Source organism: Mytilus galloprovincialis, chromosome 6 (genome assembly GCF_965363235.1).
Source record: "Mytilus galloprovincialis chromosome 6, xbMytGall1.hap1.1, whole genome shotgun sequence".
Taxonomy (NCBI): domain Eukaryota; kingdom Metazoa; phylum Mollusca; class Bivalvia; order Mytilida; family Mytilidae; genus Mytilus; species Mytilus galloprovincialis.
In genome coordinates this window covers 25368108-25391110 of record NC_134843.1, presented here as the reverse complement: position 1 = coordinate 25391110, position 23003 = coordinate 25368108, and the positions used below count along the sequence as shown (strand labels likewise).

General features: G+C 31.1%; 1 protein-coding gene across 1 annotated transcript; it reads left to right on the top strand.

Moving 5' to 3' along the window:
• Positions 1–213: 213 nt before the first annotated feature.
• Positions 214–21031, top strand: LOC143078055 (uncharacterized). The gene is made up of 8 exons (XM_076253053.1): positions 214–297; positions 2062–2182; positions 4933–5129; positions 8658–8732; positions 13248–13355; positions 14324–14518; positions 16797–16880; positions 20690–21031. Exons 1-8 carry the CDS (start codon positions 223–225, stop codon positions 21014–21016), a joined length of 1182 nt encoding a protein of 393 aa, XP_076109168.1. The 5' UTR covers positions 214–222; the 3' UTR covers positions 21017–21031.
• Positions 21032–23003: the final 1972 nt, after the last annotated feature.

Here is a 23003-nt window from a genome sequence, read left to right as displayed (position 1 = left end):
AATGGTTTTCAGATAATTGTAGTGAACTTACAACCTTTATCAGTCACAAAACTGTTGGAATCAACAATAAGATTGATTTATTAAGACACAGAACCGCCTGTCTGAGTCAATTATTGTTGCCAAAGTCCGCGTTATCTTTATATTTTTTTGACGAATCACAGACACTCGCAGGAGTAAATCAAACAGGTATTTAACTGAAGCGTCCCTGTTTTCAATAGTCGAATGAAATACATCAATCTGGACAATATGGAAAAAATATGTGCAATATTTATTTATGTCTGCAATATTATAATATTTGTAAGTATTAAATGAAATTTGAAAATGTTTATAACGTGTACTTTCCAGATATCAACTATTATAATTTACAATTTTTGCCTTTTAAAAAACCATTATTCGTTTATAAAATGTATGTCTTACTTGACAGTTTGATCGCTTCTGACACGCGGAATTTGATAAAGTATTTCTTTCATATAAAGTGAGATCCTTCTATTCATTATTCTCTAAAATTAAAATTGATTTTAATGTATACATTTATACATACACATAACCTTTACAATTTTGAGATGAATCAGCTTTGAAGGATATATTGAAATTAACTATTGTTTCAAATCAAAAGTATTAGTAAAATGGTTTTTTAATGCGATACAAATGTGATGAAAATGTATAACTAATATTCAAATATTTTAAGAATTAAATTTAATTGCATATATCAAAGGCAGTTCATAAAAAGTTATCAGATGGAGAAATATCATATAGTTAACATTCTAAATTACATTCATATGTGTATGTATAGTGTTACTTAATAATTGCAGTATGGAATCGGAAAACATAAACATTTTTTAAAAAGTCCTTAGATTATCAGAAGATTTTGAAAATACTTATCATTCTATAATATTGCTCTCAATGTAAAAAAATAGCATTACCCTACCCCAATAACCATCATTCTTGTTCATGATTATTTTCACTTCGTTCGTCCGAAACTAAAGCTTGTCTTTCCTTAGTGAATTAAAATGAAAAGCAAAGTATATATCATTTAGTCGCTCGTAACGATGTTAATCATATAAATTATATAAATCACATGTAAACCATACAACAGTTATTAATATATCATTTGCAAGTACAACAGCTAATAGCAACTGCTGAGGTTACTCCTAAAAATCCTCAAATATCAACAACAACAAAAAAAATAACCGAGACGTGTTGTGATTTCTTGTCCCGGGACTCGTTAAAGAATTCACACGCCATACACATTATATAACCAATGCAAGTTAGGGGATGGCCAAATTAGTATATTTGAGAATTGTTTACTGCTGTTTCTATGTCCTTTCCAAGTTTAATATAGTTGCATAAATTAATTCTTTGTATCTGATATATATGTTTATACTACATTTATATTAAGGAGCTTAGAGATATTTGTAAACGTTAAAATCAAAGACAAATGTTCATAAATAATTCGATTCGATAAAAATACACAAAAATGAGCAATTATCTTATCCAAAACAGAAAGTCGGGTGCACCTTTGTACCTTCATGCTTTATTTGAGTTGACTGTTATGTCCTAAAAACGTATTAATGTTTATTCGATATATAATCTTGCTTCAGATTCCATTGTTTTATTCTACATTTAGGCTGCATGTTGATAAATTAAAATTGAAAAATGAAAAATATGGGCCAATGAAATACGTTTCTAATGAGTCATAACACCAGAGAAGGTGTTTTTGTTTGGAAGAAAAACTTCGTGCCACTACAAATGTGAAAACTTGAGGTGTATTTCTTGCATTTTTTTTCCTTTACTCATTTTTCAATTAGAACTTATGCACACCAGTTATTTTATTCATGAAATTTACTTAAAACCTGAAAAGTCAGATACATCGTTAACCAACACCCCAATTATGTTGACGACGTAGAATCCGGACTTTATTGGAATTTATCCTTTACCCTTTTGATGGGCATTTAAACACCGAACAATTATTTGAATTAAAAAAAAAAGAAACATGGTATTTTGCTGGTTTTATTTTCGCTCCAACCTCATCAAGAATAACAATTGTTCTTTTGTTTTTAGATGATAGGAACTGTATCAGTAAGCGGTGGGATCTATATTATTGCTGGATTTGACAAAATGGATGAGAAATTTACTCCAACATTCGACAAAGCTAAAGACAATATCAGGAACATGATTGAAGGTTTACGTTTACAGAAATTTGCAATGTAAAATTTTGACAAGAACCCTTTCCATGTATCGTTGGGTCAAACATATTTTGTGCTCATACAGCAAGCACAATGCGTACATTTGTAAAGCCATATAATTATAATATACACTCAGGGCATTCATCAAATGTTAATATCATTTAATCGTGGAATAGGTAGGTCCGCAGTTCCTCAAAAGAACTTGGCAATGCACAGCAATTGCTAGACCTATATTAATTAATCGAATTCAATTATTTTTACATGAATTCCTTGCATAATGTACACAAATACCACTATTTAAAGCTAATAACCCTTAGTCTGGTCTGAGGAATATAATTTAAGTTTCTCGTTTAACAGATAAACTATAAGTAAACGTTTTAGATATGTTTATCGTATGAACAGTCTCATATCATTATATGCAGGACACAAATTCATAAAACACACTAAGTTGTTTTTCGAATGTTAAGGCGAATAAAAATATCCGAAAATTTAATAGTTTATGTAAACCGTACTTCATATAAAAAATGTCGTTCTATGTTTATCAATTTGAACTTCCTTTAAACATTTATTATTCAATATTTTTACAATTTTAATTTGAAAGTTGGTTTCATATTTTAATCCTAATATTTTTTGGGAGTTCATTGGATTCCTCCTGTTTTTGTTTGTTACCTTGTTTTGTATCTTCATCACCAATCTATGACTCAATAAACTTCTATTGCCTACATATAACCAAGCTAGCATTAGCCAATTTCCTCTGAAATTATTGTGCAACAGGTACCAGTACAAAAGTCTTTCAATCTTCAATATAGTTTACAATATCGATAAGGTTTGTTAAACAAAAATCATCAAGGATACCAACCTTACAAAAGAGGGACGAAAGATACCAAAGAGACAGTCAAACTCATAAATCTAAAACAATTGTGTATGCCAAAGACGCGCGTTTCTTCTACAAAAGACTCATCAGTGACGCTCGAAACAGTTCAAAAGGCCATATACACGAAGTTGAATAGCATTGAGGACCCAAAATTCCGAAAAGTTTAGACAAATTCTTATATGTACTGTGCGGTTCTTACAATATAATTACGTAATTCTAAAGAATGAAATCAAATTATAAATGCTTATAGATGACTCAAAACCTCACAGTTACCATTTTCTGGAGTTTATCATATGCAAATACTAATAAGGACTTACTGACTAAAACAAAAAATATCGGAAGTAATAATATTTTTTATGAAGTCGTTCAGATTCAATGTGGTTAATTTTTTTTTTTAGATGTCCATCGATGCAAAACTTTACAGAAACACACAAAATTCGACTGAAGTTAAAATAATTCAGAGATTAATGATCATAAAGTGTAATGGTCAAAACCAGTGACACAATGTTCATGCATATATGTTGTGAATCTTTGTGGTTAAATTGATAAAGTTATTATTCAATAACATATCAAATAAAATCCTTTCTCAAAAAGTGCTAGTTAAAAAAAAAGGAAAGTATGCTAGATACAATTACTGGAAATGTGAAGATATGGTTAAAGCTTTAAATTTTCTCTCGGACAACATATATGTACGTTTTGGCGATAAAGTGTATCGACAAGTAGAAGTTTTCCTATGGGCATTAACTTTAATAGCAGATTTATTCCTGTATTGCTATGAATCTTAGTTTATTTTTGGGGCACTTTATAGCTTGTTGTTTGGTGTGAGACAAGGCTCCGTGTTAAAGACCGTACTTTGACCTATAAGAGTTTACTTTTACAAATTATGACTTGGATGGAAGTTGTCTCATTGGCACTTATACCACATCTTCTTATATCTAGTTATATGAAACCTTTATTCATTTCCTTCATTCATCATGTTCAAATGGGTTATGTTAAAATTTATTGTAATCAGATGTAATCATGATTAAATGCCAATGTAATCATTAATTTAATCATTTATTTTGAGAAATGATGTAATCATTAATTGTAATTTAATCAATAACATTGAAAATAATTGGACCCATCTTTGACAGTTACACCACTGTCCTAATTAAGGGACGGCATGAGCGCCACATTCTTTCTAACCCTGGCATCTGTCCTCCAGTGGTGTTTGTTGGTTGCAGTAATTGGTTCATCGATGAAGAACTTAGAGCATTCAAATGTGTATATCCTTTGTTCTTTGAATTTTAGTTTAATAGTTGGAAATCATTTCACATCTCTTGATTTTTTTGAATTCTTATTACAAGCCACACAAAATAAAACATGAATTGCCCATGCTATAATAATGTAAAGATGACATTTATCTGTAAATTAATGCATGTATATATTTTAACATTAATTACAATATTTTTACGGAATTTCTTTTTGCATGTTTTTCAGTTTATACTGGACAAAAAATGAAAAAATCCTGATATCCCCATCACTAATATAATTCATAATAGTACACTAATAGATAAACAAATGACATTGAAAAATCAAATGTGGTAAAATTGCCAATGAAAAAACTCTCTACCAGAGTCAAATGACATAGAGGTTAATTACTATCGGTCAACGTACGGCCTTCAACAATGTGCAAAACCCATACCGCATAGTCAGCTTTAAAAATCATCGAATTGATAAATGTAAAAACAAGTCAAAGGAGAAAAATATTGGCCTGACTTAGGTAAAAAAACAATGAACGAAATACAAATATGAGTTTATAGTTTATAATAAATTTATGATGATGAAATGTGTTTGTAATGATGAAATAACATGTTCGTTCTCATTTGGCAGTTATCAACGGGTATCCAAACATAGAAATCAGAAACCCACCAAATGTTACAATGGCAGATCCACTAAAAGACATGAATTATAAAGGATTCATCAGAGCATGTGGATGTTTTCTGCTAGTGTTTGGTGCTACCATCTGTGCAATTTCAGTTATTGGTTTAGTCGGAATGTATCGTAAAGCAAGACGTTTGACAATGATGGTACTTATTGATGCATATTTTATCCATTACCTTATCATAGACCTACAGAAATATTCCTATTATTATAATATCTAAACTTTAAACAGCAACCCTGGGATTAGCTTGTAGTGAAATTACATATTAACTTTTTCGTAAATCAATACTTTGTATGTGGTAAAAGTTTAGGTAAACAGTATGTGTTGTGTTGTATTGGTTTTTTTTTGACAAAATCCATCTTATATTTTGTCTCCGTTCTAATCTGTACACAAACACAAAAAACATGAAACACAAAATGTGAACACATGGTTTTTTTTCTTAAAGTCATATGATATTTCAAATCTTAAAACAAAGTTGAATATGCATTATTCCTGTATTGCTTTAAATTACAGTTTATGGCCAAACTCAGTAAAGACACGTCCCTGTTACAGCTGGTGGACACATTCAACAATACCTACCGTTATCTTGATGATGTGTTTTCGTTAAGTAATCCATAATCTTCAAATATAATACCGAAATATACCCAAAGGAACTTACTTTAAATAAATCTAACATAAACAACAGTAGTTGTCCTTTTCTAGATTTAGACTTTTCAATTTCTAGAGGAAAACTGCACACAAAAATTTACGACAAAAGAAACAATTTTGCATTCCTTATTGTTAATTTTCCTTTTTTTACGGCGATGTTCCTTTGGCTCCATCATACGGTGTTTATTTAACCCAACTCATTTGTTGTGCCCATGTGTGTAGTGATGTCATAGATTTTAACGAACGTAATCAATGCATCACTGGTAAATTATCAAGTCAGGGGTTTCGTTACCATCAATTACTTAACACATTTACTAAATTCTTTCATAAATACAAATATTTTATCAGTAAATTTGGCTGTACCTGTGGAAAACTTATTAAAAAAGGAATTTAACATCTTTAATTTGATGGTAATATTGTACTAAAAGCGCGAAAATCACTATGTGATGGGTGTAAACTCATCGACCCTTTAGACAAACGTATTAGTAAAGATTAACTTATAAATATTGTAATCAGATCTTTTAATATTGTTTACATTGGTACTAACATCGATATGTCATAACTTAAACACCTTAAAACATAACAAAATTTGTATTCTTTTCGAATGATGTTTTTTATGTGCGAATACACCTCCACGTTAATTTTCTATTTAGAGATTGCTTTATCTATATATTACATGGTACATATTCATTATAAGGTTATATCCTAACGATCCTACTGCCTGTGGGTACTTTTATTTTGGCAATGCATAAGTCATTCCTTCTTTGACTGTCAAAGGCGTTGAAACACTAATGCCTGGGATGTGTTTTAATTGATTTAAGTCTTTGATGCATAATTTTTATAGTTATTTGTTTTTGGCTTTTAACTAGCTTCCAGTAACTGCATGTACTCTCAAATCGTACTTTCGTGTTGCATTGACCTGTTGACTCTATTTGTAATGCATTTCTGTAATTAAATATTTACTTATTTTGTGTTATATCTCGTCTCACTATTTTTACAATGTACTACCTTTGATAAGTATTTAGTATGACGATAAATTTTTACTTTTGTACTCTGAACAACAATTTCATTAATTTTGTAAAAGATGTTTACTTCCAAACCCCTAACAACAAAATCCTCATATTTAAATTTACATGTGTACGTTGTTTTATTTAAAACCATTTTGTCCGAGGTTAAAGTTGTCTTATTGACACGCTTCCTACTTCTTTTTTATTACTAACGTCTATATGCACCTACTTTTTGATGTTGTATTTATATTGTGTCATAGATTAAACGTATTCAATCAGTGAATGTTTACTTGTTTTTGTTAAAATGTCTTTTTGGTCGAGTTAAGCCATTTCAAATGACATTTTATATTGTGTGACTATTTATGTTGTAATGTTACACTACTGTCTCAGGTTAGGGTGAAAGTTGACGCCTGTTAAAACGTTTAAATCGGCTGCATTTTCATGCATCTGTCCTAAGTCAGAAGCCTGTTCTTCAGTGGTTGTCGTTTGTTTGTGTCGTTCATTAGCGTTTCTCGTTTCTCGTTTTTTATATAGATTAAACCGTTGGTTGCCTGTTTGAATTGTTTTACACTTGTCATTTTGGGGCCCTTGCTGTTCGACTTGAGCCAAGGCTCCGTGTTGAAGGCCGTACTTTGACTTATAATTGTTAACTTTTTATATATTGTGACTTGGATTGGATGGAGAGTTGTCTAATTGGAACTTATACCACATCTTCTTATTTATATTAAATGGCTTAGTTTTACTGTAAAAAAAGGTGCACGCGGACTTTGTGTAAAAAAAAATCCTTTATCTTATCAAAACCTTCAGAAATGTATTGCTATTGCATTATCATCTTTCCGTACACTAATTTGCGAAGTTCGGCCACCGCACGGCGCAAATGCGAGGGTACAACCGTAATAAAAGAATGTAAACAAACGTTCACTGGGAGTAATAATTTATTCTTAAATAACTAATTCAATACACCATATCAGTTAACAGCTGTTATGAAAAAGTTTGATTGACAAATGGAAACGCATGGAAAATATAGAGGAAAAAATACACATCGCTCTATCAATTCACTTATTTTTCACGTGCCCCATGATTCGGTGTTAATTATTTACCAATGTCACTATCCATTGAACTTTGGCAACAATTCGAAAGTTTATAAGCTAGCAATCAACATTACACAATGAAATAATATTTGTCGATAATACGTTATAGATTCGTTATAAATGTAAAAAGACGTGCATAGAGGACTTAGTTTAGTGTAAATGCCTGCATTGGCTTATTTATTTCCTAATCACTATGATTACAAAAAAACTCACTTCATGTGACTTTACACTCTAAGTAAAAAGGTTTACTTATTTGGTTAAAAGAAAAAGTTGAACAGGGATATCGTCGGACAGGCTTCAACCGTGCTTGACATAGATGCATGTTTATTTATCAGCTTCAAAATTTGGTTATAAAATCAGATTCTTAGTTGAATTACTATGAGCACAAAATTAACAATATTAGATCCTTCAAATGTTTATTAGGTGAAGATTGCCGCGTGAAAGGGTTTATCTGATCTTGAATTCAATATTATACAAATAGTTTGAGAAAAAAATGAGAAGATCTCGCAAAGGCAGGTCATACATATCAGCACGTGCACTCTTTTGAATATTACAATTAGTTAAAAAGACGTTTCATTGGTCGTAATATGATATTTCTTACAATTGATTGTTTCTTATATTGAATTTTGTATCCCATTTTTTCTGATTTTGCAATATTTGATCTCTTATTTCGAATTTGCCCTCTATATTGAACCTTCTACGCTTTCGTTTGTTTGAGATGATAATTCAGAAACTGTGTAGCTATTCACTGATATTAAAGATTTCTCGTATCTCTATTATTCTCTAATTAACCTAAATGCTTTTTTTTTATTATAACGGTTTCAGGAATATAGAGTTCCAAATGTACCCAAAACTAATTTGTTTTTGTGGTAAGTACATTTTTTCTCGTCACAACAATAGCATCATACATTATTTATTTATTTTCAGTATGTTCTGGCCTTGAGTGTACTTACTCTAATACAGATCACAGCAGTAATGTTATTTTCAGCTGATAGAACCATAGTAGGTATTCAAAATGTTAATTTTACTGCTGTTGCTTACACTAATTTGAGCCGAGAAAGAGCGGGAAAAAAAACCTATTAAATTGGAATATTTAACTATGATTTTACTACAAATCTTCAATAATTTAGATACTAGGTACTTAGTCAATTTGCAGTATATACATTTTAAGACATAAATACCTCTACGACGTTGAAAGAATGGACATAAAATTAGATGTAAGATTAATGTAAAGCTTTATTTTTAAGTGCTTGGTTTTTGTTGTGTCGTGTTTGACAATAAATTTGTCTATTATATACGTATACATTTTCGTTAGATTTTAGTTTTGGATTCTATTTTATATCATTTTTGTTAGAGATCTTTTTCTGTAACAAGTCAAATTGAATGCAGAATGGTAATAATTGATGATTTATACACTACTTACGTTAATTACACAATAACAATGATGATGTTCCTTTGGTCCCATCTTACGTAATTTATATATCCCAAATTGTACTCTATGCTCATGTACGTGGTAAAGTTTTTGAATTAAATGAACGTAATCTATGTATAACTGGTAAATTACTAAGTCAAGGATTTTGTTACCACACTTTATAGTTTAAGTCTTTACAAATTTCCTTCATATATACAATGATTTGGTTTGGAAGTGGGGTTGTAACTGTCGAAAACTTATTGCAAAGGGTATAGCACACCATTATTTCTACAATGATGTTTACCGAACCCTTAAATTTATATACGATCCATTTAAACTTATCCTGGTAGCTTTGATAACTATAGAGATCCTTTGAAAATGTTAATTCTAAAAGATACCAAATTTAACACTGTATTTATATCTTTTAATATTGTTTTATCGGCATAAAATTTATTTATTTATCAATAAACTAAAACCCAACTTAAATTATTGCTCCATACACATTTGTACACTCACGATCCTTCATTCTGTCTATACCAATATTTTGGTATTGCACAATGTCATTTTTTTTCTTTTACTGTTAATGACGTCTTTACACTAAATCCATTGGGTGTTTGATGTGAACTGATTGATATTTTAGTCTTAGATAGATGATTTTAATTATTTATTATTGGCTTTGCATTAACTTTCCACGAATTCGACTATTTTCCGATCTGTACTTTGTATCTTTTTTCTTTGTGTAAGTTGTTTTATGTTTTGTATCGATCTGAGGGTTAAGTCCTTTTCAACCGATCTTAATTGGTTGATCTTGTGTTGTGCTTTTACATCACTGTCACAGGTTAAGGGGGCGCCCACAATATGAGTTATCTTGGTGTAATCAGTGAAGTGCAGAATTGTCCACTGGTGATGAAATTCATACACCCTGAGGCGCAGCCATATGGTGTATGCATTTTTAACACCGATGTAAAACTCCATACACCCCGGATTACACCAAGATAACGAATCTATTTCTTATGAAGCCTTCCTTTAATCGTTTTTTATACCTTGGGTGTACAATTCTAAAACTATTTAGAACATTGTCAAATACTCCTTTTTTATATCATTTTTTATGGAATTTGGAAAAAAAAGTTTTTTAGGGAATTAGAAAACAAAATTATTTTGGAGAACAGATTTATTTTTTAAACATATTTTTGATTTTTTTTTTTATCACCGGATTAACTTGGTTGGGGTGTTATTTACACCAGCGTAATAAACCAATCAGACTGCAAAATTCTTGCTTCATAAGAAATAAACCTGTGTATCCCCACCACATTCTACATAATCCTGTCCCAAGTCAGGAGCCTGTAATTCAGTGGTTGTCGCTTGCTGCTGTTTGTCAAACTTATGTTTCGTTTATGGCTTTGTACAGAAATCAGGCAGTTTTCCCGGTTGAATTGTTTTACATTTGTCAATTCGGGGTCTTGTATAGCTTGCTATACGGAATGGGTTTTGCTCATTTTTGAAGGTCATATGATGACCAATAATAGCAAAATTCTATGTTACTTAGTCTCTTGTGAAGAGTTGTCTCATTGATAATTATACCACACTTTCTCATTTCTAACACTTTAATTGACTTTGTCTGATGAAATCCCACACCCACACATCCACACAATGATTTTTATGTTAATTTTCAATGTTTGATGACAACAAGTCATCTTCCAAAGTCTTTGGTGTTTACACTTGTCAACTAAACCTATATGATATAGCGTATTTAAACTTGCATTGCTACTTTTAAATAGGTTTTAAATTAATTACTCTCCAATGTCACCGTTTAAGAGCGGTCATCGCCATCATATATTTTGTAAATTAGTATGATTGGTGATGCTCCATCTTTTTTATTGTGTGGTGTTTTGGGGATTGGTCTTTTAGACATTGTTTTTCTTCGATCTATGATTTGATCTTTTTAGCTCACCTGGCCCAAAGGGCTAAGTGAGCTTTTCCCATCACTTGGCGTCCGGCGTCCGTCGTCAGCGTCCGTCGTCCGTCGTCTGTCGTTGTCCGTCGTCGTTAACTTTTACAAAAATCTTCTTCTCTGAAACTACTGGGCCAAATTTAACCAAAATTGGCCACAATCATCATTGGGGTATCTAGTTTAAAAAATGTGTGGCGTGACCCGGCCAACCAACCAAGATGGCCGCCATGGCTAAAAATAGAACATAGGGGTAAAATGCAGTTTTTGGCTTATAACTCAAAAACCAAAGCATTTAGAGCAAATCTGACAATGGGGTAGAATTGTTTATCAGGTCAAGATCTATCTGCCTTGCAATTTTCAAATGAATCGGACAACTCGTTGTTAGGTTTATGCCCCCGAATTGGTAATTTTAAGGACATTTTGCTGTTTTTGGTTATTATCTTGAATATTATTATAGATAGAGATAAACTGTAAATAGCAATAATGTTCATCAATGTAAGATTTACAAATAAGTCAACAGGACCAAAATGGTCACTTGACCCTTTTAGGAGTTATAGCCCTTTATAGTCAATTTTTAACCATTTTTCGTAAATCTTAGTAATCTTTTAGAAAAATCTTCTCCTCTGAAACTACTGGGCCAAATTAAACCAAATTTGGCCACAATCATCATTTGGGTATCTAGTTTTAAAATATGTGGCGTGACTTGGCCAACCAACCAAGATGGCTGCCATGGCTAAAAATAGAACATAGGGGTAAAATGCCGTTTATGGCTTATAACTCAAAAACCAAAGCATTTAGAGCAAATCTGGCATGGGTAAAATTGTTAATCAGGTCAAGATCTATCTGCCCTGAAATTTTCAGATGAATCAGACAACCCCTTGTTAGGTTGCTGCCCCTGAATTGGTAATTTTAAGGAAATTTTGCTGTTTTTAGTTATTATCTTGAATATTATTATAGATAGAGATAAATTGTAAATAGCAATAATGTTCAGCAAAGTAAGATTTACAAATAAGTCAATATCACCAAAATGGTCAGTTGACCCCTTTAGGAATTATTTCCCTTTATAGTCAATTTTTAACCATTTTTCGTAAATCTTAGTAATCTTTTAGAAAAATCTTCTCCTCTGAAACTACTGGGCCAAAATAAACCAAACTTGGCCACAATCATCATTGGGGTATCTAATTTTAAAATGTGTGGCGTGACTCGGCCAACCAACCAAGCTGGCTGCCATGGCTAAAAAAAGAACATAGGGGTAAAATGCAGTTTATGGCTTATAACTCAAAAACCAAAGCATTTAGAGGAAATTTGACAGGAGATGAAATTGTTTATTAGGTGAAGATCTGTCTGCCCTAAAATTTTAAGATGAATCGGATAATTGATTGTTAGGTTGCTGCCCCTGAATTGGTAATTTTAAGGAAATTTTGCCGTTTTTTTTCTTATTATTTTGAATATTATTGTAGTTAGAGATAAACTGTTAACAGTAATAATGTACAGCAAAGTAAGACCTAAAAATAAGTTAACGTGACCAAAATGGTCAATTGACCCCCTAAGGAGTTATTGCCCTTTATAGTCAATTTTTAACAATTTTCGTAAATTTTCACTAGCATTTTCACTGAAACTACTGGGCCAAGTTCATTAAAGATTGAGATAATTGTAAGCAGCAAGAATGTTTAGTAAAGTAAGATCTACAAACACATCACCATCACCAAAACACAATTTTGTCATGTGTCCTTTGTTTAATATTCACATACACCAAGGTGAGCGACACAGGCTCTTTAGAGCCTCTAGTTTTATCTTCCACTGGCTTGTGTCTAAGTCCCGATATGGTTTGTATAAATATGATTGACGATGCTCATCCTTTAGATGCACCTGAATTCACTGTATTTTAAATTAAAACTATTTCGAGTGTTTGACCTCGCCTGTTTTCAATATCATACCCACACTATTTATATTTTGCATAATATCTGTACTCTACATACAGATTTTACATTTTGAATATCAACTGGCTGCACCCCGCAACAAAAACTTCCACAGTTTTTTATTCAATTATCATCGAATTTAAGTGCTAACAAACTGGAACCTAGCATATATATTAAGATTATTTTTCACTGTTCCCGAATTTTAATATGTTGAACTATATTTGCTTTACTTTCAGGTGAATAAACTTATATTTAAGCACTTTTTTAAAAGTTTAGATGAATCTTATAAAGGATTTCAATCAAACGATCCTGTTAGCATTGGATGGAACCTTTTTATGCAGCAGGTATAAATCTTTAAAAGTCATAATAAATAAAAATAATTCAAGATAGCATATGTTGGCATTAAGGCATTATCATTTCTCCGTGATGATGTTTAATATTAGTATTATTCAACCACATTCTTTTATTGATTGAGGGATCTTTGTCATTCTTTATTTTGACTAGATAATAATATTTAATTAATGTCTTTATTAACTTAGAGAATGAAATAAAATAAGCAACGTCTATAGTAACTAATTCGGCTTGTCTATAATTGTATGTTAGTAAAAATTGCACTAAGAAACGTTAATTCATGACTTTTTTATATTCATCTAAACCTTTATGCTAGTAATAGACTGATAAGAAAATAAATTGCAAAAAGATGCTTGATGTTTTATGAACCTTGATTTTAAGAGAAGGTTATCACCTGAGAATTTAAATTATGTGAAGCTTTACATGTAAAGTTATGCTTTATATCACTAAAGTGATTGTCATTATTTAGCTTTTTTGTTGTGTTTCGTTGATTATTAGTCTTTTTTTTTTGCTTGGATATAATGTTGTGTGTTTTCCGTCGACTTTTTGTATTTTTTGATTATCTTCTAAACTAACAAATAAAGAAACTGCATCAAAAATAAAAAGATATAAACCTGTAGAACTTGAAAATACATTTGACCAACTCTTCTTATCTAAATTTTTAATGTATATAAATATAACTTTAATTTGTGAGAGTTTCAAAAAAAATCTATATACATTGCATAAATGAATCAAAAGAAGTTGCCACCTTTATTGCAATGTAATAAATTATAATCACTCATAGAAAAAAACTGTTTCATTTAAAACTATGCAAGATGATTTTTAAGTATTTAATTTGATTGCCGTTCTTCTCTTGCAATTTAGAGCAAGTACTTACATATGCATGATTTTAATGATGACTGTCGTAAAGTTATCGAACTACACAGAAAGGCTATAACATAGTATATATGTAATGTTTCAGTTCAACTGTTGCGGTATTCATGGATACACAGATTTCAAGCTGTCAAATTCTTTTGATGAGAAATGGGGAGAAACGGGACATTCTTATATCAAGCCGTTCACAATCAACTTTTCTGTGGCTTGCTGCAATTCAATAGAAATTCAGCCACGAGGTTTTCAGGGACCTTGTAGAGTAAAAGATTATATTCATAAAAGGGTATGTAATTTCCATTTGAGCTTATACTCATGCTAATGTCATGAATTGATAGACCATCAATTGGCCTTTCTTTTCCATAACAGAAGGAACATTTAGTTCTGAAATAATTGTATAAAGGTTTGTTTTTCACCGGCATTTTAAAAACGCTATTATAATCTCTTATTTATAATCTCTTATTTTGAGGTAACGTATAACTGTTGACACTGGATATCTTTGATTTTAGGAATACATAATGGCAAATGTCGACGAAGATGAAAACCAAAAATAAAAAAAAAGAAACAACAGCAATACTAATAACAGACCCGCAAATGCGAATTATAGATTATTTAGTGAATCTGTTAGAGAGACAATGGCAACTATACAAAACACAACCAAACATTTACAGATTAGCATACCGTTTTCAACAATAGAAAGGTGTCTATGCAATATGCAAATCCAAATTGGTCCGAGATTACTTAAGTATAGAAAATATTTAATAGATCGTAATCATGCTCATACATATATACCATGCAATCAATAGTAAATCCCTTTAAACAAATGTTAAAAACGATTGTCAAGTCGGAAATGTTTATTATGGTTTGTTTTCGCTAATTTCGAAATTAGATTTTAATTGCGGAAAAACATCTTTCCAGTAAATTTGATCTTCAAGGAAAAGTTGAAGCAGAGGCAAAAAAAGTACGAACTTAAAAAAAAGCAACGTTTTTACCTTAGAAGTTGCGAAGTTAAAAATTCGAAAAAAAATCAATAACTCTACAATACAAAAAAAAGTTTACTATGACAAATGTACATAATATTTCAAATAATTGACATGGTGAATGAATGAGTGGGTTTGAGCGTTCCTGATGAAGGTATAAAATACAGGGAAAAGCACTTTGGACCCACGACATTTACCAAGTATCATTTTCACATAATTGAAATTGAATCTGTACATAATAAAACCGTAAATCATTTTTTTGTGCATAAAGTCTTTCTCAGCAACAAGTTATACATTTCATTAAGAAAACAAAATTAATACAATTTCAGTCTTAACATTCAGCGCTAGATTGTGTGATTAATTTGAATAAATAATGAAGGAAACGAGGACCTCTAACATGCACAAATCTTGGTTAGCATTCGTCTTCACTTGTTTTTGCTTTTCCACAACGCGATCACTGGTGATAATTTGTTTTCAAATGCACATGAAATATGTTAGAAATAACGGGAAGCCAATGATGTAAAGGTGTTTGTATTCTATAATCTATACTACTAAAGGAAGAGACCGATTTCATTGAGCCGCAACTCCTATGAAACCATACAAAGTCGGAAATATTTGTGATATGACGAATAAATGTAGTGTTTTGTACTTCCTAAATTTGTCTTTGAAACAATCTTTTTTCCACAGAAAACGCCAATTTTTTAGAAAATATTCAAATTCGGGGACCGTTATCGATCCGTAACATATACGCTTTCGCGCAAGCTCAGTCAACTTACTGCCCGCAGAATTTAATCTTATGTACAAATAATATAGGACAATGGTGAAGATTAAAAATTACACCATTCCGGGCCCTTTTATTTTCCACATTAATAATATTACCGAGACGTACCAACAAGTTCTGGGTCGAATCCGCTACCAATACCAATAGTATATGTCACAAAATTACCTGATACTTGTTACCTAATCTGTACGTTCCACCTCTGGCATGCGCACAACCAAACGGTGTATTCAGGATTTGCTATAAACACGGATAACAATCACACCTGATCTTCGTCATTATACAGGGAATAATTGTACACCTTATAATCAGCGTGACTTTACCAAATGACGATACAAATTCCAAAAATCGGCAGGCTAAAAATTAGGCGTAGTTTTTTTTTAATTCAGTCATGAATCCGCGATGTCGCGGGTATGGTCTAGTTATAATGGAAATTAAACAAACTGATTCTTTCGACACAAGAAAAAAGTTCATAACGTTACCCAAACTGCTGTTTAGAGAGACATCATAACATCTCCTGCACAATTTTAGTTTTTTTGTACCAAGAAGTTGGTGTCCTTTTTCTTTATATATTTTAATAGAATACACGATTATAGATGTTACATTTTTGTAACCCTTAAACAATTAGTTTGACATATTATATAGGACAACTGATTATTGTTTGATAATTGTAAGTGGTCCTTTAGTGTCTCTGATTATTTATGTCGTAAGGATGTTGTTTCTATGACTTTTAAGTGTCATCTTATTTTATTCACATAATTATTTTCAAACTTAAATATTATTACATGTGCCGATTTCTTTTGCAGGGTTGTATAGACGTGTTCTGGGAGACAGCAGATACATACCAAACTCCTGTTATAGCTCTTGTTGCAATCACATGTCTGATTCAGGTAATATCATCCTTCTGAATTTTCATATAAGATATAAAATAAACTATATAATACTGTATAAAAATTAATTTTCGTGGGGTTAAAACTTCGTGGTTTTGTATCCAAAAGTAAGTTCGTGGGGATTAATTTTCGTGGTTTTGAAGTCTAGAAAATAGTTATATAAATGTCACTTTATAATTGACAAATACTTAATAAAACTGATCTGAACTTTCACCTTGGGAAAATTCAATAATTGCATTTCAATAGTAACAATGAGCACCAATCAAGTGTTTTAACCTGCATACACTAATTGGCTTCTACACACCTTTTATGTTCGATCCAAGGACAATTGTTAACCACGAAATAAACGAAATTAAATCCCCCACGAAAATTTCTGCTACAGTACATGCCAGTACGATAACAAAGTGTAAATGAGACTGTCATCAATAGATTCTCCGTTTATTTGTTAAACAGTAGCGCGTCACTTGAACCAAATTCACTACGGGTAAAGCATGTTTAAAACATATATTTTAATTGAAAATTTATTTTAATTACAATTATCATATTTGTGAAATTTGTATATTTCGGCGCCACAGAAACACGCTTTCATTTCTTGTTGTTTACACTTGATCGAGTAGAGATATAAAAAAAGGGATATCCAGTTTAATGAAGGTATTTTACCATCAGATACCTTGTAGTTTTCTGCTCATTAAACAAATTTTCATTTGGATTTAAAATCTTTTAAATAGTAGAGTAATTGTTGACACGTTTCTACCAAAAAAAAAAAAAAAAATTATACATAAAAGTCAACATTTTGATTGCACAAGCACACAAAAAAATCAAGCTTTTAATACTATATATAAAATCATAGCTATAAATGAATAGATAATAAATAAAAATAACACTATGTAAAAAGCAGAAGCGGTTTTCTGTCTTTACTTTCATCAATAACGCTCAATTCCAAACATTTGAATTGAAAACCAAGGGTGTATAAAACCTGAATACGTAAGGACCTGACATCAACTCCGGTTTTGTTGCACAGTCTTTAGTTTTCTATGTTGTGTTTTAAAGACTGTTATTTACCTTTTGGGCGTTTTTTTTTTCATGTCATGGTCAGTTTTCGTTTTTATGAGTACAACAACACTGACTACTGAGTTGGTGGAAAGCTACAAAACGAGTATTCCGTAGAGCAAGAAATCGTTCCAAAAGGAACAATACGTATAACTAATAAGAATTAAATAGAATTACATTATGAATAAGATGAAAAGATTACACCTTCAATAAAACCTCTGAAACAAACGACACTCCGATTCATGCATGGGCAAATATTTGGAATGAAATGCATATCCAACTAAGTATGACATCACGTGACTTTGATGACGTAAAGTGAGCCGCCATGTTGAATTATTTTGTCCCATTTAATTGCATAGGTGCTTCAATAAAATATAATTTTCTCATCAACTTGACCTGTTTTTAACTTTTGCAAATCAATCCTTGGTATTTGAACGTATTTATATCTAAAAATGCTGATTCTGACAGTTTAATTTTTTGAAAAAATGACCTCCTTGGATATTCGTAAATCACGTTATTTCAGTCCCCGTTGACTTAATATTAAAATCTAGCGACCAAATGTCTACTTGTACTTCCATTTCTCAAAATTCCGTAAATAAAAGTAATAATTTGCAAATCGATTCAGAATATTAAAACATATATCTGGCGAAATATACTCGAATTAATAAAGTGATTTTTTTCGGGATTTTTCAAGATGGCAGATGTGTATGGAAAAAGATTTGTTGTTTTCAAAGAAAATTAAACGAGATTTCATTGCATATGATTTTGTCATTTATTTTTATTAATTCAATATTTTACTTATTTATAAATCGATGTTGCAAGTTTAATTTCTGTAAAAAAAATGTTATTGGACACATTTTAACAGAGACATTTAATACAGTTGCTCTAATTTCAACAACATTGTATACCCGCCAATATCCATCGACAGAGTTATCGGTCCTGAATAGGACTGATATAGTTAGGTATGTTATATATTAGTTCTGATTGAAGGAAGGTTAAAATTTAAAATAAATAATATAACAATTAACTAAAAACACATCATAGATAAAACAAAAACAATATTGTTCTTTCGAGAAAATAAAACACTTTAATATCTTTAGCACAATGAAATATATTTACATTTGCTCCTATATGAATAACGTCCAAAGAGACTGTCGGAGCAATAACAACGGAGGTATGCATCTATTGACCGAGGACGAAGTCCGAGTGTCAATATAATATAACAGATTCATATATAACGTATTGACTGAGTGAAAGTCCTTACTATTTATGAAACAGCATATCTTAATTGTTTGAATTTTTTTTTCTTAAGTGTAATATAATTTTATTTACGACATGTATATTCATTTTACAGCATAGTTTTCAATCGGAAAAAGAAAGATACGCTTTTCTTATATTATAGAAATTAGATAATATTAATCCGTAGGTTCTATAAGGTCAAGTCCTTAAATCAAAAATAAAATAATTATGTGTAATGGAATAACACACCTCGATTTAATGTTCCCATGTTATAAATCATAATAAGTTTTCTAATAAATTACAAAAGTTTATACACTAAATCCATTGGACGTTCTATGGGTACTGTTTGATATTTTAGTCTTAGATACATTTTTTTTTAATTCTACCTTATGTAATAATGCTGTATTTTGTTTGGATGAGAGACATAGTATTTTTCACCAATTTCTATGTATTGCGATTTTCTTTTTTCTGCCGGTGTATTTGTCATTAGGGAATTCCATGTGCCGGAGTATTTGCTAGCAAATGCAAAGGCAGATAGGGAATACCATGTCTAAAAATAACACAATCCTAATAGGACAAATTGATGGTTATTCATTATATACTGCAACTCAGTAAATACCCCTTGTAAGCATGATAAAATTGAGAATGGAAATGGGGAATATGTCAAAGAGACAACAACCCGATAAAAGAGCAGACAACAGTCGAAGGCCACAAATGGGACTTCAACGCAGCGAGAAAACCCCACACCTGGAGGTGGTCCTCAGCTGGCTCCTTAAATAAATGTGTAATAGTTCAAAGAAAATGGAAGTCACACTAAACTCCAAAACATATAAATTAACTAAAATTAAAAAACATTCAAGACTAACAAAGGCAAGAGGCTCCTGACTTGGGACAGACTCAAAAATGCGGCAGGGTTAAACATGTTTTGTGAGATACCTATACCTCTAGCCAATGTAGAATAAAGAAACACATAGCAATACGCATAGTAAAACTCAGTTAAAAAGAAGTCTGAGTCCGATGTCAGAAAAGGTAACAAAAGAAACTAAGCAAAGTGACAATGATACATAAATTAACAAAGGACTACTAGCAGTTACTGACATGCCAGCTCCAGATCTCAACTAAATTGAATGAAAGATTATGTCTTCATCATATGAAAATCAAGTACACTCCCTCCCATTAGGGGTTAAGTATCATACCATCATAAAATATATGAAAAGAACATAACCCGTATCCTGCCAACAACTGGTTTTAGAATAAATGTGTTTATTTCCGATGCAAAGACCCTATGAGTGAATCAATATTGATACCAAAATATGCAATCCTTAATGACATGAAAACAGTATCATAACTATATCCTGTCTGAATGTTAAACCCCGCCACATTCTATACTATACGATATGGATTTTTCTCATTATTGAAGGCCGTACGATTGCTTATAATTGCTTACCACTTTTGAGTTGTCTCATTGGCAATCATACAACATCTCCTTATTTTTGGATATGTCCTTTATATTCTTGCAGGTGTCCCAGATAATAGCAACTTGTTACAACAGAATTGTCAAATCGAATAAATCCAACAACAAAATAACAGACCAAAGGGATATTAAAAATTACAACAATGTTTCTCCATCTAAAAACAACCGAAAACTAGGAATGAAAAACACTGGAAATTCGGAAGAAAAAATGTGGTATCCTGAAGTTGAGAGAAACAATTATATTTCCCCACATAAACACGCATGGGATACAGAAAATAGAAATGAAAGTTTCCACGAAGGAGAAAAATGGTATTCTGGTGTCAGACGAGAACCTATGAAAAGACCAAATAGGTCCTTAGTCATGGACATTTAGTAGCTATGATGTAACATTGCAATGCATTGATCTGAAAGATACTGTTTAACCTTACTAATACAGATTGTTAATTAGTAAAAAAAAATCATGTGTGTAAGCATAGCATCGATTTTTGACTGTATTATGATTTTTAATTTTGGGAAACTGTTTTATCTTTTTTCAACCTTTAGTGATCCTTTGTCGTCCAAAACGTCCGCCTAGAAATCAGAAACTCTTGAGTCAGTTCATATTGAGTTGAATACACACATCATAAAGCAACCATTCTAGAAAAACGAATTCCTCGCATTAGAAACCGAAGTAAGGAAATGGCAGGATTTGTGCATATCAAATCTACAATACTAGAAGAATCAACATCTTGCAATATACTTAAACTTTACATTCAGAAAAAATTATTATGTTCTGTTATTCAAAAATCTTTTGAAGTTTAAAAAAAAGACATTCATAAACGTCTTATGAAAATCTATGAAGTATTATTGATAGGTAAGGAAAAAATAAGACATATCATCTCAGAATGAATCAAAATAGACAACTTGATGTTCCACCCACTAATTCGTAAATTCAGTACTTTTTTCGGTCCTATACCAGTACTTTTTTTAAATGCATGTACTATAACAGTATTGATTTCTTTTTGTATATATATATATATATATATATATATATATATATAACACCAAATTACACACTAAGTACTGAGCAACAAAACCCTAAAAAGATCTAAGGTACTAAGGACAGATAAAAACATGCTGTCCACATGTAAAACCCAGTGTTTGTTATTTAAGGTAAACAAAATCTGATGTTAAATCTTATTCATTGATGTCAATATCGTAGATTGAAGTGTGAGAAAATGGGTAAGACTTTTGAAACTTATCCATTGTCATCTCTGGCACAGCTATTCTATAATGTTTAACTAACATATAGTGGCAACCATTTTGTTTTTATAAAAAATATGATAATAAGTAGCGAAAATGCGAATGGAAAACAAAGATTAGAAATGTAAAATGAAACTTGAAACCTGAAGGAAAAAGAACTCTGTACATAGCAGTTAAATTGAAGACAGTTTTGCTGTCAGAATAGGAAAAAAGGAAACAATATATAAACATAAGAAAATCGTAGAAAGAACATTTTGTGACAATCCTGTTTAATTAATTTATGTATATTAAAAAAAACAATTTAAAGAACGATGACTACGAAAATGAAGAAATCACTTCTCAAAGTGAGACAGTTCTATGACACGATGCCGAAACAATTAGGTCGAGAGATCCCAATTCATTCACACATGAGAACATAAACATTGATACATATAAATAAGAAAATCATGCGATAGCAGCTAGTCTCTCTCGAGTAAAGAAGTTAATTGTGAGGATAATTATAACTCATCTTAGAAATAATCTGTACTTTTTGTATAAACCTTTAACTCCTAGGGGTTTTAAAGTAAATAAAATGGGAACGATTGTGAAACCATGGACGACGGACAGACTATCAAGCTGCTTTATATAGATACCAAATGATGACTTTGTGAAAGAGGGGTGGAAGATACCAAAGGGACAGTCCAACTCATAAATCGAAAATAAACTGACAAAGCTATGACTAAAAAGAAAAAGACAGATAATAATACACAAGACACAACATAAAAAACTAAAGATAAATATCTGTTTTATTTTCTTAGAAAACAACTTGTATCCACTTCCCAGTATTACATAAAGGTTTCTTTATGAATGTGTTCTCTATAACTTGTGTAATTTGCATTTTGCATTTTCGCAATAATACTTGATAGCGTCAATATAAACTTCTAATACAATACTGGTACCTCAAATAAAAATGCTTAAATTATTGATCCAGAAAGAAAATTTGATAATGTTACGTTTTGTTGACAACTGTTACAATGAAATGTGATATGACAAAGTTGTCATGCATCCAAAAATATATTTTGACTATAAAGTTACTGGTTTATTTATGTGTGAAACGCAGAGGAGACAATAACATTGCC